The sequence below is a fragment of the Somniosus microcephalus genome, chromosome 11, assembly GCF_052327205.1.
Source record: "Somniosus microcephalus isolate GS21.2 chromosome 11, FLI_Smic_1.0, whole genome shotgun sequence".
NCBI classification, from domain to species: domain Eukaryota; kingdom Metazoa; phylum Chordata; class Chondrichthyes; order Squaliformes; family Somniosidae; genus Somniosus; species Somniosus microcephalus.
In genome coordinates this window covers 6,932,966-6,947,759 of record NC_140997.1, presented here as the reverse complement: position 1 = coordinate 6,947,759, position 14,794 = coordinate 6,932,966, and the positions used below count along the sequence as shown (strand labels likewise).

General features: G+C 49.4%; 1 protein-coding gene across 4 annotated transcripts in view; it reads left to right on the top strand.

Moving 5' to 3' along the window:
• The window catches only part of cog7 (component of oligomeric golgi complex 7), a 59,894-nt gene extending 45,412 nt beyond the window's left edge, over positions 1 to 14,482 (top strand). For all 4 annotated transcript variants that reach the window (XM_086000068.1, XM_086000072.1, XM_086000070.1 and 1 more), the window contains exons 15-18: positions 1,111 to 1,194; positions 1,295 to 1,409; positions 10,213 to 10,356; positions 13,340 to 14,482. In XM_086000068.1, the coding sequence (XP_085856194.1) occupies positions 1,111 to 1,194; positions 1,295 to 1,409; positions 10,213 to 10,356; positions 13,340 to 13,506 (510 nt within the window). In that variant the 3' untranslated portion in view covers positions 13,507 to 14,482. The remainder of the gene's footprint in view (positions 1 to 1,110; positions 1,195 to 1,294; positions 1,410 to 10,212; positions 10,357 to 13,339) is intronic.
• The last annotated feature ends 312 nt before the right edge of the window (positions 14,483 to 14,794 follow it).

Genomic DNA, 14,794 nt, shown 5'->3' with positions numbered 1-14,794 from the left:
GGGAACGGCTGTGTGGAGTGGGGGGGGAACGGCTGTGTGGAGTGGGGGGGGGGAACGGCTGTGTGGAGTGGGGGGGGAACGGCTGTGTGGAGTGGGGGGGGGAACGGCTGTGTGGAGTGGGGGGGGGAACGGCTGTGTGGAGTGGGGGGGGAACGGCTGTGTGGAGTGGGGGGGGAACGGCTGTGTGGAGTGGGGGGGGGAACGGCTGTGTGGAGTGGGGGGGGGAACGGCTGTGTGGAGTGGGGGGGGGAACGGCTGTGTGGAGTGGGGGGGGAACGGCTGTGTGGAGTGGGGGGGAACGGCTGTGTGGAGTGGGGGGGGGGGGAAACGGCTGTGTGGAGTGGGGGGGGAACGGCTGTGTGGAGTGGGGGGGGGAACGGCTGTGTGGAGTGGGGGGGGAACGGCTGTGTGGAGTGGGGGGGCAGCTGTGGGGGGGGTGGTGGAGAACGGTTTGGGGGGAAAGGCTGGGTGTAATAATTCAGCTGCTTTGCACTATCGGGCTCAGCAACTCCTTGAGCTAAAATGCTGGAAATGCTCAGCAGGTCAGACAGCGTCTGTGGAGAGAGAAACCGAGTCAACGTTTCAGGTCGATGACCTTGCGTCGGGTTCATTTGCCCTCTACACCTGCTTTCTTTCCCTGCAGTAATCAGTAGATCTACTTTTTCTTTATTCAAAAAAGGAAGTTGCGATAAAGGCTTTGGTTGTTGAAATAATTTTGATGCTCTTAAAAAGGTCAAAAGAAAGGAGGTGAAAGAGTTCTCGACCAATTGGTTGGTTGCAGATCAATAGATCGTGTTTGTGAAGGAGCAGACAGAAGGGCCGGTCGGTGTTTGTGATGAAATTTGAAGGAGTTTCCACTTCCAACACTTCCTGATCTCTCAATCTCAGAGCGGGTGGTTAACGATGGATTTTTAAATGGAATAGAAATCTTCCAAGAGTTACATTTGACCAGCCAAAAACCAAAGGTGGTTTGTTCCTGCCATTGAAGTGGAAATGTAGCACGTGTGCAAATGTTTGTGTTGGTGCCACGATTACTCTAGTTTGCACCAATGTCCTGTTACTCTGTCCCATTTACACTGACCCTTGTGTTTTCTCCGACCCTCTGAGTAGACTTGGAACACCGGAACAATGGGAGAGACACTAACCGAGGATCTCCCAACATTCAGCCTCGCTCCGCTTGAATACATCAGCAATGTAAGAGTCTTACTTTCTTGAGAAGCAGTCTTGTGGGGTTTTTTTCCCACTAGTATTGTGTCTGTTCTCATTGCTTGCTGGTGGGGTCTAATGTTCACAGATTGGCCAGTACATCATGTCCCTGCCTCTGCACCTGGAGCCCTTTGTGACACAGGAGGACCCGGCACTAGAGCTGGCACTGCATTCCGGGAAGCTTCCCTACCCTCCAGAACAAGGTAAGGGGGATAGGCACTGAATGTGGGGACAGGCGGGAGTGCCCGGGGAGTGGGTGGAGTCATGGCGGAGGGAGGGTGGGGTACAGTGGCAGCAGACAGCCGAGCTGCAGGCTGTCTGGTGGGGGGGAGGGGGTTTGTGCGAGCTGTGGGGGTGTGAGCTGGGACGGGTTGCGAGGGGCAGGCAGGAGCTACGGGGTGGGTTGGGGGGGCGCGAGCTGTGGGGATGTGAGCTGGGACGGGTTGCGAGGGGGCAGGCAGGAGCTACGGGGTGGGTTGGGGGGGGTGCGAGCTGTGGGGATGTGAGCTGGGACGGGTTGCGAGGGGCAGGCAGGAGCTACGGGGTGGGTTGGGGGGGGCGAGCTAGGGCAGGGGCTACGGGGGTGGGTGGAAGCTGCGGGGGGGGAGAGCAAGGATGGGTGAGCTGGGGAGGAGGTGCAGGGATGGAATTGTTTACTGAGGTACGAGAGGACAAAGAAAGAAACTAAATGACAAGAAATGAAAGTTTAAAAGTAGACGTTGAGGAGGTTTCTTTTAATGATGCCTGTTTGTGTCTGTAATTCGACCTGCTGACTAATCTACCAATGCATGACTTTGAAGCTTACATAGAAGCATAGAAGATAGGAGCAGGAGTCGGCCATTCGGCCCCTCGAGCCTGTTCCGCCATTTAATGAGATCATGGCTGATCATCCAAATTCCGTACCCTGTCCCTGCCTTCTCCCCATATCCCTTGATCCCTTTAACCTCAAGAAATATATCTAACTCTTTCTTGAATATATTTAATGAATTGGTCTCAACTGCCCTGTCCTAAATGGCTTACCCCTTATCCTTAGACTGTGACCCCTGGTTCTGGACTCCCCCGCCATCGGGAACATCCTTCCTGCATCTAGTCTGTCTAGTCCTGTTAGAATTTTATAAGTTTCAATGAGATCCCCTCTCATTCTTCTAAACTCTAGCGAATATAAGCCTAATCGACCCAATCTCTCCTCATACGTCATTCCTGCCATCCCAGGTATCAGTCTGGTGAATCTTCGCTGCACTCCCTCCATGGCAAGAACATCCTTCCTCAGATAAGGCGACCAAAACTGCACATAATACTCAAGGTGTGGCCTCACCAAGGCCCTGTACAACTGCAGCAGGACATCCTTGCTCCTGTACTCGAATCCTCTCGCTATGAAGGCCAACATACCATTTGCCTTCTTAACCGCCTGCTGCACCTGCATGCTTACCTTCAGCGACTGGTGCACAAGAACACCCAGGTCTCTCTGCACTTCCCCTTCTCCCAATCTATTGCCTTTCAGATAATAATCTGTCTTCCTGTTTTTGCCACCGAAGTGGATAACCTCGCATTTATCCACATTATACTGCATCTGCCCAATCACCCAACCTGTCCAAATCATACTGGAGTTTCTCGGCATCCTCCTCACAGCACACACGCCCACCCAGCTTGGAGATATTACATCTAGTTCCCTTGTCTAGATCATTAATATATATTGTGAACAGCTGGGGTCCAAGGACCGATCCCTGCGGTACCCCACTAGTCACTGCCTGCCACTTGGAAAAAGACCCGTTTATTCCAACTCTTTGCTTGCTGTTTCTGAGAATGTCATTTCATTAGCAGGTCAATTATGGAGGGAAATGATGTCAGAATGATACCGGCGCTTGGAGGGTTAAATTACGAGGACAGGCTGCATGAACATGGCTTTTGTTCCCTTGAGTATAGAAGATTGAGGGGTGATCCGATGGCTATGTTTACAATGTTAAAAGGATTGGACGGGATAGATAGAGAAAAAGTATTTCCTTTGGTGAGGGAATCGAGAACAAAGGACACAATCTTAACATTCGAGCTGGGCCATTTAGGAGTGAAATCAGGAAGCACTTTTCCACACACAGGGTAGTGGAAATCAGGAACCCTCTCCCCCAAAAGCCTGTGGATGCTGGGGGACAGTTGGAGCTTCCAAGAATGAGATGGATAGATTTTTCTTGGGTAACAAACCTTGGTGTTGTATTTGACCCCGAGATGAGCTTCCAACCACATATCGGCGCCAGCACTAAGACCGCCGATTTCCACCTCCATAACATCGTCCAACTTCACCCCTGCTTCACCTCATCTGCTGCTGAAACCCTCATCCATACCTTTGTTCCCTCTAGACTTGACTATTCCAACACACTCCAGGCTGGCCTCCCACATTCCACCCTACGTAAACTTGAGGTCATCCAAAACCCTGCTGCCTGTATCCTAACTCGCACCAAGCCCCGTTCACCCATCACCCCTGTGCTCGCTGATTTCCATTGCCTCCCGGTTAAGCAAGGCTTCGACTTTAAAATTCTCATCCTTGTTTTCAAATCCATCCATGGCCTCAACCCTCCCTATCTCTATAATCTCCTCCAGTCCTGCAACCCTCTCAGATCTCTGCGCTCCTCTAATTCTGGCCTCTTGCGCATCTCCGATTTTCATCACTCCACCACTAGCGGCCGTGCCTTCAGCTGCCTAGGCCCTTAACTCTGGAAATCCCTTCCTAAACCCCTCTGCCTCTCTACCTCTCTTGCCTCCTTTAAGACGCTCCTTAAAACCTACCTCTGCCCTAATATCTTCTGTGGCTCGGTGTCAAATTTTGTTTGATAACGCTCCTGTGAAGTGCCTCGGGACGTTTTATTATGTTAAAGGCGTTATATAAATGCAAGTTGATGTTGTTGTAAAGATACCAAGGGATATGAAGCCAAGTCGGGTGATTGCAGTTGAGGTGAAGATCAGCCATGATCTCATTGAATGGAGGAGCGGGCTCGAGGGGCTGAATGGCCTCCTCCTGTTCCTATGTTCTGACGTAAAACAACCATGCTCCTGTTCCCATTGAGGAATTTCACCCCAAAATCAGCTTGACTGCATTTACACAATATCCCGATCAGAGCGGAGGGGATAGGGACAGGGGAGAATCTAGGGTCCCCATCAGACCTCCGCGGCCTCCCAATATTCGAAGACTAGGTCTGCGTACACGAGTACTGCTTAAAAGGGGCTTTTAGAGCTGTTCGGGGGCTTGAGCTTGACTCTAATCCTGACCATATGGAAGTCCTTAACTGCAACAAACTTTAAGGCAGTCTCCACCCAGTTCCTAATTTCACAATACAACAGCAGCTTGCATTTCTTTAGCACTTTTTAATGCACCAAAAACGCCCAAAGGCACTTCACAGAAATAACAATAAGCATTGGAAGCCAAGCGGTTGCGGAGAGGTGAGTGAAGGGCAGATGAGAAAGATGGGCTTGAGCAGGGTTTTTGAAGAACATGGACGAGAGAGGCAGGGGTGTTTAGGGATGGAGTCCCGACTGAGTTGGGCCAAGGCTGAAAGGCTCCTCCAATGATGGTGGGGCGAGGAGGGGGTGCACAGCAGCTCAGAGTCGTAAGATGAATACGAGACTGGAGAATGTTGTAGCGGGAGAGAGGAGCGGAGCTGTAGCGTGAATTGAAGACTAGGTCGATGCTTTTAGATTGGATGCACTGGGGGGAAGCAAGAAGCCAGTGGTGGGCCAGAGAGGTGATGGGTGAGAGGGGAGTCAGTGAGGTGATGGGTGAGGGGGGAGCCAGTGAGGTGATGGGTGAGAGGGGACTTGGGACAGGATAGAAGATAGGAGCAGGAGGAGGCCATTCGGCCCCTCGAGCCTGCTCCGCCATTCAATGAGATCATGGCTGATCATCCAAACTCAGTACCCTGTCCCTGCTTTCTCCCCATATGTTGAGTCTGTGTTTCCAAATGTAGTTATGCTGAATAACTGGACACAGACTACAGAAATAATTAAACAGGTCTTTAGTAATTGAGGGTCAGGGCTGAACTGGAATACACTTTGCTCCACAGGGTTTATATACCGGTGTGGTCACCACCGGTACTACAATGTACAGGAGCCATCAAAAAGTAGTCCATCACAATAATAATAATTCAACTTTATTGTCATTGTACAATGCACAAGTACATGAACAACGAAATGTGATCTTGCAAGCTCCCATGAGTCCAGTACAAATAACATTAACATTAAATGTAAATAGCACCGTCCTGGGAGAAGCAAAGCCGCTGCGTCTGTGCGCGCCGCCATTCCATTTCCACCATTCCTCCTGTCCGACAATCTTCTGCCCAACGCCCGGGCCTGCTCACCAGCCGTCCCTCCCGGGGCTCCTTCCGTGACCTTCTGCACCTGGTCTTCCCTGATGGTCACCCCTCCAGGTACTAACCAGGCCTGGCTCTGCTTAGCTTCCAAGCCTTGCCAGTGACCCTGTCCCTAGTCCCAGGAACAGGGCTAAGGTAGCCTCTTAAGGTGGTACAGGTTACATACACTACAATTCCTCCCCTTTTAGCTTAACAGTGTACACCCCAATTTAAACATTACATGGATAACATATATACAACTTTCACACAAAACTGTTCAAAGATTCAGTCTCTGAGGAGGCCTCCTGATCCGGACCGGATAACGCCTTTCAGGAGTCTCTGGTTCTAGTTGCTGGGGTGACTCATCCATTTGATCTCCTATGGATTGAACATCATCATGTACGTTCGAGTCTGAGGTAGATGCTACAGGCTCAATAACTTCTTCAACTGGTGTCTCTGCCGTAGACATGGGGTCGACCCTTGTTCTCGATTCCACAAGTTGGTCAGCATGACGTCGTATTACGTTCTCACCAACGTCTACCGTGTACATCAAGGGTCCTTGTCGGGCACGAATTGTTCCGGATTGCCATTTATCATTCCTATAGTCCCTGGCCAACACTGGTTGTCCTATTTCGAAACTCCGAGTGGCCTTGTTATTTACGTGCTGGAATTGCTTGTTTTCGACTTCCCTACGCACATTGGGTTTTAACAAATCCAACCAGGACCGCAACCTCCTGTTATGGAACATTATGGCAGGGCTTTGATTTGTCACTGCATGCGTGGCGTTTCGATATGCCATCAGGAAATTGTCCACCTTGTGTTGTAGTGGAATATGGTCTTCGCTCATGGCCTTTATCGCCTTTTTGAACGTTTGTACAAATCTCTCGGCCAACCCATTTGTAGCCGGATGATATGGGGCAGATGTATAGTGTTTCACCCCATTCTTTTTCATGAATTTCTGGAATTCTTCTGACACGAACTGAGGTCCGTTGTCTGAACATATTTGTTCCGGCAACCCATTCCTTGCAAATATGGTTCTTAGAACTGCGATCGTCTTTTCAGAGGTAGTGGTCGACATCTTAATCACTTCTGGCCATTTAGAATGTGCGTCTACTGCTATCAAAAACATGGAATCCATGAATGGACCTGCAAAGTCGATATGCACACGTTGCCATGGGGTTGAAGGCCATTCCCACGGATGCAGCTGTGCAATTGGAGGTGTGTTTTGAACTTTTTGGCACCCTGAGCAGCTTTTAGTCAGATCCTCTATTTGTTTGTCGATACCTGGCCACCACACATAAGCCCTAGCAAGGCTTTTCATCTTGACTCCCCCAGATGACCTTCATGCAATTCCTTCAGAACTCTCTCCCTTAATTTAGGAGGAATAATCACCCTTGTTCCATACATCAATGTTCCTTGACAGACAGACATCTGTTCTCGTCTGACTGAGAATGCTGGTAACAGTGGGTCGCCATGTGCTGGCCATACCTTCACTGTCAAATCGTAGACCCGAGACAGTGTCGGGTCGTTTCGGGTCTCTCTCTCAATACCCGCATTGGTGACTGGTAAGCATTCGATGATGGTCGAGTGAAATATCTCGACAGGGTCAACTGCCGGTGCCTCTTCCGCTGTAGGTAGTGGCAGGCGCGACAGCCCATCAACATTACCACGTTGCTTTGTACCTTTGAATTCGATATCATATTGATGTGCCCCTAGGAAAAGGGACCATCTCTGAAGCCTCTGCGCCGTCATAACCGGAACACCCTTCTTAGGGTTAAAAATGGAAACCAACGGCTGGTGATCTGTCAGCAGCGTAAACTTTTGGCCTTGCAGGTAATGGTTAAATTTCTTAACTCCCCACACGAGGCTGAGAGCCTCCCTATCTATCTGAGCATAGTTGCGCTCTGCGGAGGTCAATGATCTGGATGCGAACGCGACTGGCCTTTCCAAGCCATTTGGAAACTTATGTGAGAGCACTGCCCCGATACCATATGGAGAAGCATCACAAGCTAAGCGAATAGGCAGCGTTGGGTTAAAGTGAGCCAACACTTCCTTAGAGGTGATCAGTGCCTTGCTTTTTTGAAAAGCCCGCTTACAATCATCGCTCCACTTCCATGGTATTCCCTTTTGCAAAAGAGTGTTCAGCGGGTGTAACACCGTGGATAAATTTGGAAGAAACTTGTGGTAATAGTTAACCAACCCAAGGAACGACCTCAACTGGGATACATTTTCCGGAGCGGGAGCTTTCACAACAGCTTCGATCTTGTCAGGTGACTTATGGAGCCCCTCCTGGTCAATGACGTGGCCGCAGTACGAGATTCGCTTTTGAAAGAACTCACATTTCTGGCGATTAACTCTGAGCCCATATTCTTTCAATCTGGTGAGCACCTGCTCCAAATTCGCGAGGTGATCCTTATCATCATCTCCTGTAATCAGAATGTCGTCCAGGTAGCATTGTGTGCCTGGAATTCCCTGCAATACCTGCTCCATGGCCCTTTGCCAAATCGCTGGAGCCGATGCCACTCCAAAAACCAGTCTATTATACCGATATAAGCCCTTATGTGTGTTGATCGTGAGATACTGGGGTGACGCTTCATCAACTTCCATCTGTAGGTACGCCTGCGCCAGGTCTATCTTGGTGAAGTGTTTCCCGCCAGACAGCGAAGCGAAGATATCTTCAATCCGCGGAAGCGGATATTGCACCGTGTGAAGAACCGGATTAACAGTGATCTTGAAATCGCCACAGATGCGAACCTTCCCAGGTTCCCCCGGCTTGTTGCTCAACGAACGCTTCATGACAGGAACAATGGGTGTGGCCCATTCGCTCCAGTCCACCTTTGACAGTACTCCTGAACGTTCTAGCCCTTCCAGCTCTGCTTCCACAGCAGGTCGTATCGCATAAGGTACCGGTCTGGCTTTGAAAAATTTTGGGTTTGCATGTTCTTCAACCTTGATGTTTGCCGTAATTCCTTTCAGTGTTCCCAGACCCTGTTGGAACACCTCCTTAGCATCGTCCAATATTTTGAACAGTCGTTTAGGTTTGACGTCGTCCTCTTTACAGGAATTTACAGTCAGTGCTTGTATGGAATGCCAGTCCACATTTATTCTCCGGATCCATTCCCGTCCCAGTAGTGGCGGACCTCCATCAGGTAACACATACAAGTCCATTTCCTGACTTTCTTTACCATTGTAGACCACATTTACTTTTATCTTTCCGATGGGGTATACTATTTGCCCCGTGTCTGTTTTCAATACAATCTCCGTATCCCTCATTCGTTGTACAGTAAACTTCGACGCGTTCCACATAAGTGGCCCAATCTTCCACATCGCTATCAAAAGCAGTGATGTTACCCGTTTTTGGCATCCTTGTTGAGTTTCCTTTCCTTCGGATATGATTATTATTTTTTTTCAAAATGGCGGCTTCCCGCGCTTGGCGGCTTTTCCCGCGCTTGTCTTCTTCCCCCGCCGACTCAAAATGGCGATTACCGCGCTGTTGCCGTTCTCGCCTCCCAGCGGTCCTTTATTTTCGCCTACACTGCTGCTCTTGTTCCCCGCCGCTCCCGCGGTCCTTGTGGACATAAACGCTTTTCTGGCTGCTGCGCGTCTCTGCCCCGATTGTAGTCCGGCCCCTGACACCGGCTGCGGTCGTGTTCTCCGCCCTTTTCGTCGTTTCCCTCCCCTTCTCTTACTGACAACTCGGCCGACTTCCCCCCCGTGCCGCTCGATCGGGCTTACCCGCCGCTGTCGTCGAAGGGATGTTCACTGATGTTTGACTTCGTGGCCAGAACCCAACCCGGGTTCCCGATTGCCTCCCGTGCTATGCAGTGCCCAGCAGGATGTTGAGGGTGGATGTCCTTGATCGACGCCCGTTTCAGAGGCGAAGCTTCCTTTGATGCAACTGCCGCTAGGTAAGATCAGACTCGTCGCCACTGTTGAGTCTGTGCTTTCAAATGTAGTTATGCTGAATAACTGGACACAGACTGCAGAAATACTTAAACAGGTCTTTAGTAATTGAGGGTCAGGGCTGAACTGGAATACACTTTGCTCCACAGGGTTTATATACCGGTGTGGTCACCACCAGTACTACAATGTACAGGAGCCATCAAAAAGTAGTCCATCACCTTAAGGTATCCTCTTAAGGTGGTACAGGTTACATACACTACACCATACCCCTTGATCCTTTTAGCCTCAAGAAATATATCTAACTCCTTCTTGAATATATTTAATGAATTGGCCTCCACTGCCTTCTGTGGTAGAGAATTCCACAGGTTTACCACTCTCTGGGTGAAGAAATTCCTCCTCATCTCTGTCCTAAATGGCTTACCCCTTATCCTTAGACTGTGACCCCTGGTTCTGGACTCCCCGACCATCGGGACCATCCTTCCTGCATCTAGCCTGACTAGTCCTGTTAGGATGTGGGCAGTTACACAAGCACTGGACAAGTTGAAATTTATGGAGGGTGGTGATGGAAGGCCAAGGGAGGAACATGTTGGAGTAATCGAGTCTGGAGCTGCCAGGAGTATGGATAAGGGACTGCTCGTAATTCTGCATTAATTAGCAATAAATGAAGAGTTCGTAAAGCTGGAAAATGGCGTGGGGCTTTTCAGTTTGGGTTCATTTACAGATAGGATTTGTCTGTCGGCTCACCTTGAATGCTTGAAATCTCTCACAGGGGACGAGCTGCCAGAGTTGGACAACATGGCTGATTATTGGCTGGGCTCCATTGCCAGGGCGACAATGCATACTTACTGCGAATCCATTCTGCAGATCCCAGAGCTCACCCCACATGCAACCAAACAACTCGCCACAGATATCGGTAAGTGTAACATAAACAGAGAGAAGTATTTGTGTTTTATTGACACTCCTATGGTCAGTAGTGGAATCATAGAATCTTAAAGCGCAGAAGGAGGCCGTTCGGCCCATTGTGCCCATGCCGGCCCTTTGAAAGCACTATCCAATTAGTCCCACTCCTCTGCTCTTTCCCCACAGCTATGCAAAGGAAAGTTTCTCTGAACTTTCATTTCTTATTGCTCCTAATCACCAAATATCCCATCCTACACACTTCTCCTCCACCCAATATCCTGACTGTATTGGAAACAAAAACCATTCTTACCCAGGACATAGGAATAGGAACAGGAGGAGGCCATTCAGCCCCTCGAGCCTGTTCCGCCATTCAGTGAGATCATGGCTGATCTGTGATCTAACTCCATATACCCGCCTTTGGCCCACATCCCTTAATACCTTTGGTTAACAAAAAGATATCAATCTCAGATTTAAAATTAACAATTGATCCAGCATCAATTGCCGTTTGGGGAAGAGAGTTCCAAACTTCTACCACCCTTTGTGTGTAGAAGTGTTTCCTAATTTCACTCCTGAAAGGCCTGGCTCTAATTTTTAGACTCTGCCCCCTAGTCCTAGAATCCCCAACCAGCGGAAATAGTTTCTCTCTATCTACCCTATCTGTTCCCCTTAATATCTTGAAAACTTCAATCAGATCACCCCATAACCTTCTAAATTCTAGGGAATACAACCCTAATTTGTGTAATCTCTTCTCGTAACTTAACCCTCGAGAGTCCGGGTATCATTCTGGTAAACCTACGCTGCACTCCCTCCAAGGCCAATCTATCCTTCCTAAGGTGTGGTGCCCAGAACTGCTCCCAGTGCTCCAGGTGTGGTCTAACCAGGGCTTTGTACAGCTGCAGCATAACTTCTACCCCCTTGTACTCTAGTCCTCCAGATATAAAGGCCAGCATTCCATGAGCCTTTTTGATTATTTTCTGTACGTGTCCATGACATTTTAATGATCTATGTACCTGGACCCCCAAGTCTCTTTGAACATCCACTGATTTTAGCGTTTCACCATTTAGCAAGTACCTGTTCTATCTTGTTTAGGTCCAAAGTGGATGACCTCATATTTGCTTACATTGAAATCCATTTGCTACAGTTTGCCCATTCACTTAATCCATCAATATCCCTTTTGTAATTTTATGCCTTCATCAAATTTGTGTCATCGGCAAATTTGGATATACAGTATGACTTTCTATGCCATCATCTAAGTCGTTAATAAATACAGTGAATAGTTGAGGCTCCAACACAGATCCCTGCAGGACACCACTAATCACGTCCTGCCAATTTGAGTACCTGCTCATTATCCCGACTCTCTGCCTCCTGCCGCTCAGCCAATTTCCTAACCAGGTCAATAATTTGCCCTCAATTCTGTGGGCTTCTACCTTAGATAACAGTCTCTTATGTGGGATTTTATCAAATGCCTTCTGGAAGTCCATATAAACAACATCCATAGACATTCCCCTGTCCACTACTTTGGTCACGTCTTCAAAAAATGCAATCAGGTTTGTCAGGCATGACCTGCCTTTCACAAATCCATGCTGGCTCTCTCTGATCAACTGAAAATTTTCGTGATGTTCAGTCACCCTATCCTTAATTATAGACCTAGCAATTTCCCAACAACAGATGTTAGTGTAACTGGTCTATAATTCCCTGGTTTCCCTCTCTCACCATTCTTAAATAGCGGAGTGACATGCACAATCTTCCAATCTAAAGGAACGGTTCCTGAATCGAGAGAACTTTGGAAGATTATAGTTCGGGCATCTGCAATGTGCTCACCCACTTCCTTTAATACCTTGGGATGGAAACCATCTGGTCCTGGGGATTTGTCACTCGTTAGTGCCATTATTTTCTTCATTACTGTTAATTTACTTACGTTAATTTTATTGAGCCCGTCTCCAATTCAGTATTAGTTTCCTTGGGATTTCCGGCATGCTATCCTCCTCTACTACTGTAAATACTGACGCAACATAATTATTCAACATGTCCGCCATTTCCCCATTGTCATTGACAATATCATCATGTTCAGTTTTAACGGGGCCAACAATACTCCTGACTACCCTCTTTATCCTAATGTAACTGTAAAAATTCTTCGTATTGATTTTGATATCTCTTGCAAGTTTCTTTTCATACTCCCTTTCTGTAGCTCTTACTGTCTGTTTTGTGACCCTTTGCTGTTCTTTGTATCTTTCCCATTCGCCAGGATCTGGGCTATTTTTTGCATTTTTGTATGCCCTTTCCTTTAGTTTTATGCTGTCCCTCACTTCATTAGTTGTCCATGGCTGTTTTTTTTTGGCAAATAAGACTCTCGCCCCTCAGGGGTATAAACTGGTTATGTATCAGATTAAATTCTTTTTTAAACATCTCCCACTGATCTTCTGTAGTTTTACCCTCAGAATTGTTGAGCTCCTCACCTCCCCCAGTCTCCTATACACCTACAAGCTTTTAAAACCCAAGGTTGATGTGATGATAGGAATGGTAGCAGAGTGGTAAAGTTAGTAATCCAGAGACCTGGACTAATGATCTAGAGACAGGAGTTCAGATTCCACCACGGCAGCTGGGGAATTTAAATTCAGTTAAATAAATCTGGAATTTAAAAAAAAAACTAGTAAAAACCCATCTGGTTCACGAATGTCCTTTAGGGAAGGAAATCTGCCGTCCTCACCCGGTCTGGCCTATATGTGACTCCAGCAATGTGGTTGACTCTTAACTGCAAGCCACTCAGTTGTCAAGAAGGTGTCTCACCATCACCTTCTCGAGGGCAATTAGGGATGGGCCAGCGACACTCGCACCCCATGAATGAATTAAAAAAAACTTGACCACAACCTCTTCATTTAGGTCACCTTCTCTCCTGCTCTTTTCACCTTGAAGCTGTTCTGCACTGGGCGCTGTTGTTGTCGGGCGAGCTTTGCGATGGAGTTCTTAAAGGAACGTTGCCTTTCTTCCGTTCCCAGATTACCTCAGCAATGTCATGGACGCTCTCGGCCTGCAGCCATCCCGGACTCTGCAACAGATCCTGACGGTCCTGAAAGCCAAGCCCGAGGAGTTCAGACAGGCAGTGAAGGGCCTCCCACGGAGACTGACCAACGCGATCACAGCCATGAGGAACATCCATTACTGACCGGCTGTCCCGCTCTCAAAGCGATGGTGCAAAGACACTGCTTAGAAGCAAAGTCTGTGTTTCATTCTGGTGGTTGAGGGTACCCTAATTTTGATTGGCTCGCGGGACCACTGCTAAGAGCGGTCCATCCTCCTGCTAAGATGCGCACCGTGTTCGTGCGGAGGAGGCGCTCTTTTCGAAAGGTTCGGGTGGCGGTCCTCTGATAGTTTTAGGCACTGAGTATCTGACCCAGCTCCCAGTTTCAATCTCCAGTCTTGTGCTGAATAAGTTGGGATTGGTGATCGGAATACTGCAAGTGGTTCGATATCCCCGGGTTAGGGAGGAGAAAGTCGACCAGGGCACCCCACCCCCCGCTCCTGCTCACTATCCAGAGACCCCCTCACCCCCATGTTGGAAGTATGTGGGTGTTCGGACCAGGATCAGCGTGTTGCTGGATGGCCTGTTGATGCTCTCTCTTCAGCTCACGTGACTGAAAATGACCCTTTGGGGTGACACGTCGGAGGGGACCCAGCACCCTGGCACCGAGTCAAAGCCTCCTGGCACGGAGGGGGGGAAACCGGCATGAAAGGGAATAACTGAACATTGAAGGAATGTTCGGGAAGGTGTTTTGGGTGGCCTAGTGTGACGCTGTGTTAAGACACCACCTCACACGGGACTGCAGCCTCCTCCCAGCCTGAGTCGCCTCGCTCACTGAGATGAGAGAGGAAGTTATCGAGGCTCATCCCACAGCCCCGTGCCTCCCCACCGAGGCTGAGCAAAGAGTCACATTGGGCAAGCAGGAGAGGGAGATTCCACGGCTTCATCGGAACCATGGTGGAGCGAGCCTGCGTGATTCTGTAAGGAGCTGAATACTCGCGGGTTAGCCGCACAGTGTAACAGGCTGAGGTTTGCACGGGCTGCAATCATTGGTGATGGATTGGGAGCTTCTAGGTGTTTTTACACCCCGTATCGCCATCAATAAAATATAATAAATCAACACCTTTTGATAGAACTGTGTGTGTGCGTGAGTGTGGGCTCTGGGTGTGTGGGGGGGGGTTGCTGGGGGTGTGGTGGGGGGGGCTGGGTGTGTGTGTGTGTGGGGGGCTGGGTGTGTGTGTGTGGGGGGTGCTGGGTGTGTGTGTGTGGGGGGGGCTGGGGGTGTGTGTGTGGGGTGGGGGTGCTGGGGGCTGGGGGGGGTGGGGGGGGCTGGGGGGGTGTGTGTGGGGGGGGCTGGGGGTGTGTGGGGGGGGCTGGGGGTGTGGGGGGGGCTGGGGGTGTGTGGGGGGGGCTGGGGGTGTGTGTGGGGGGG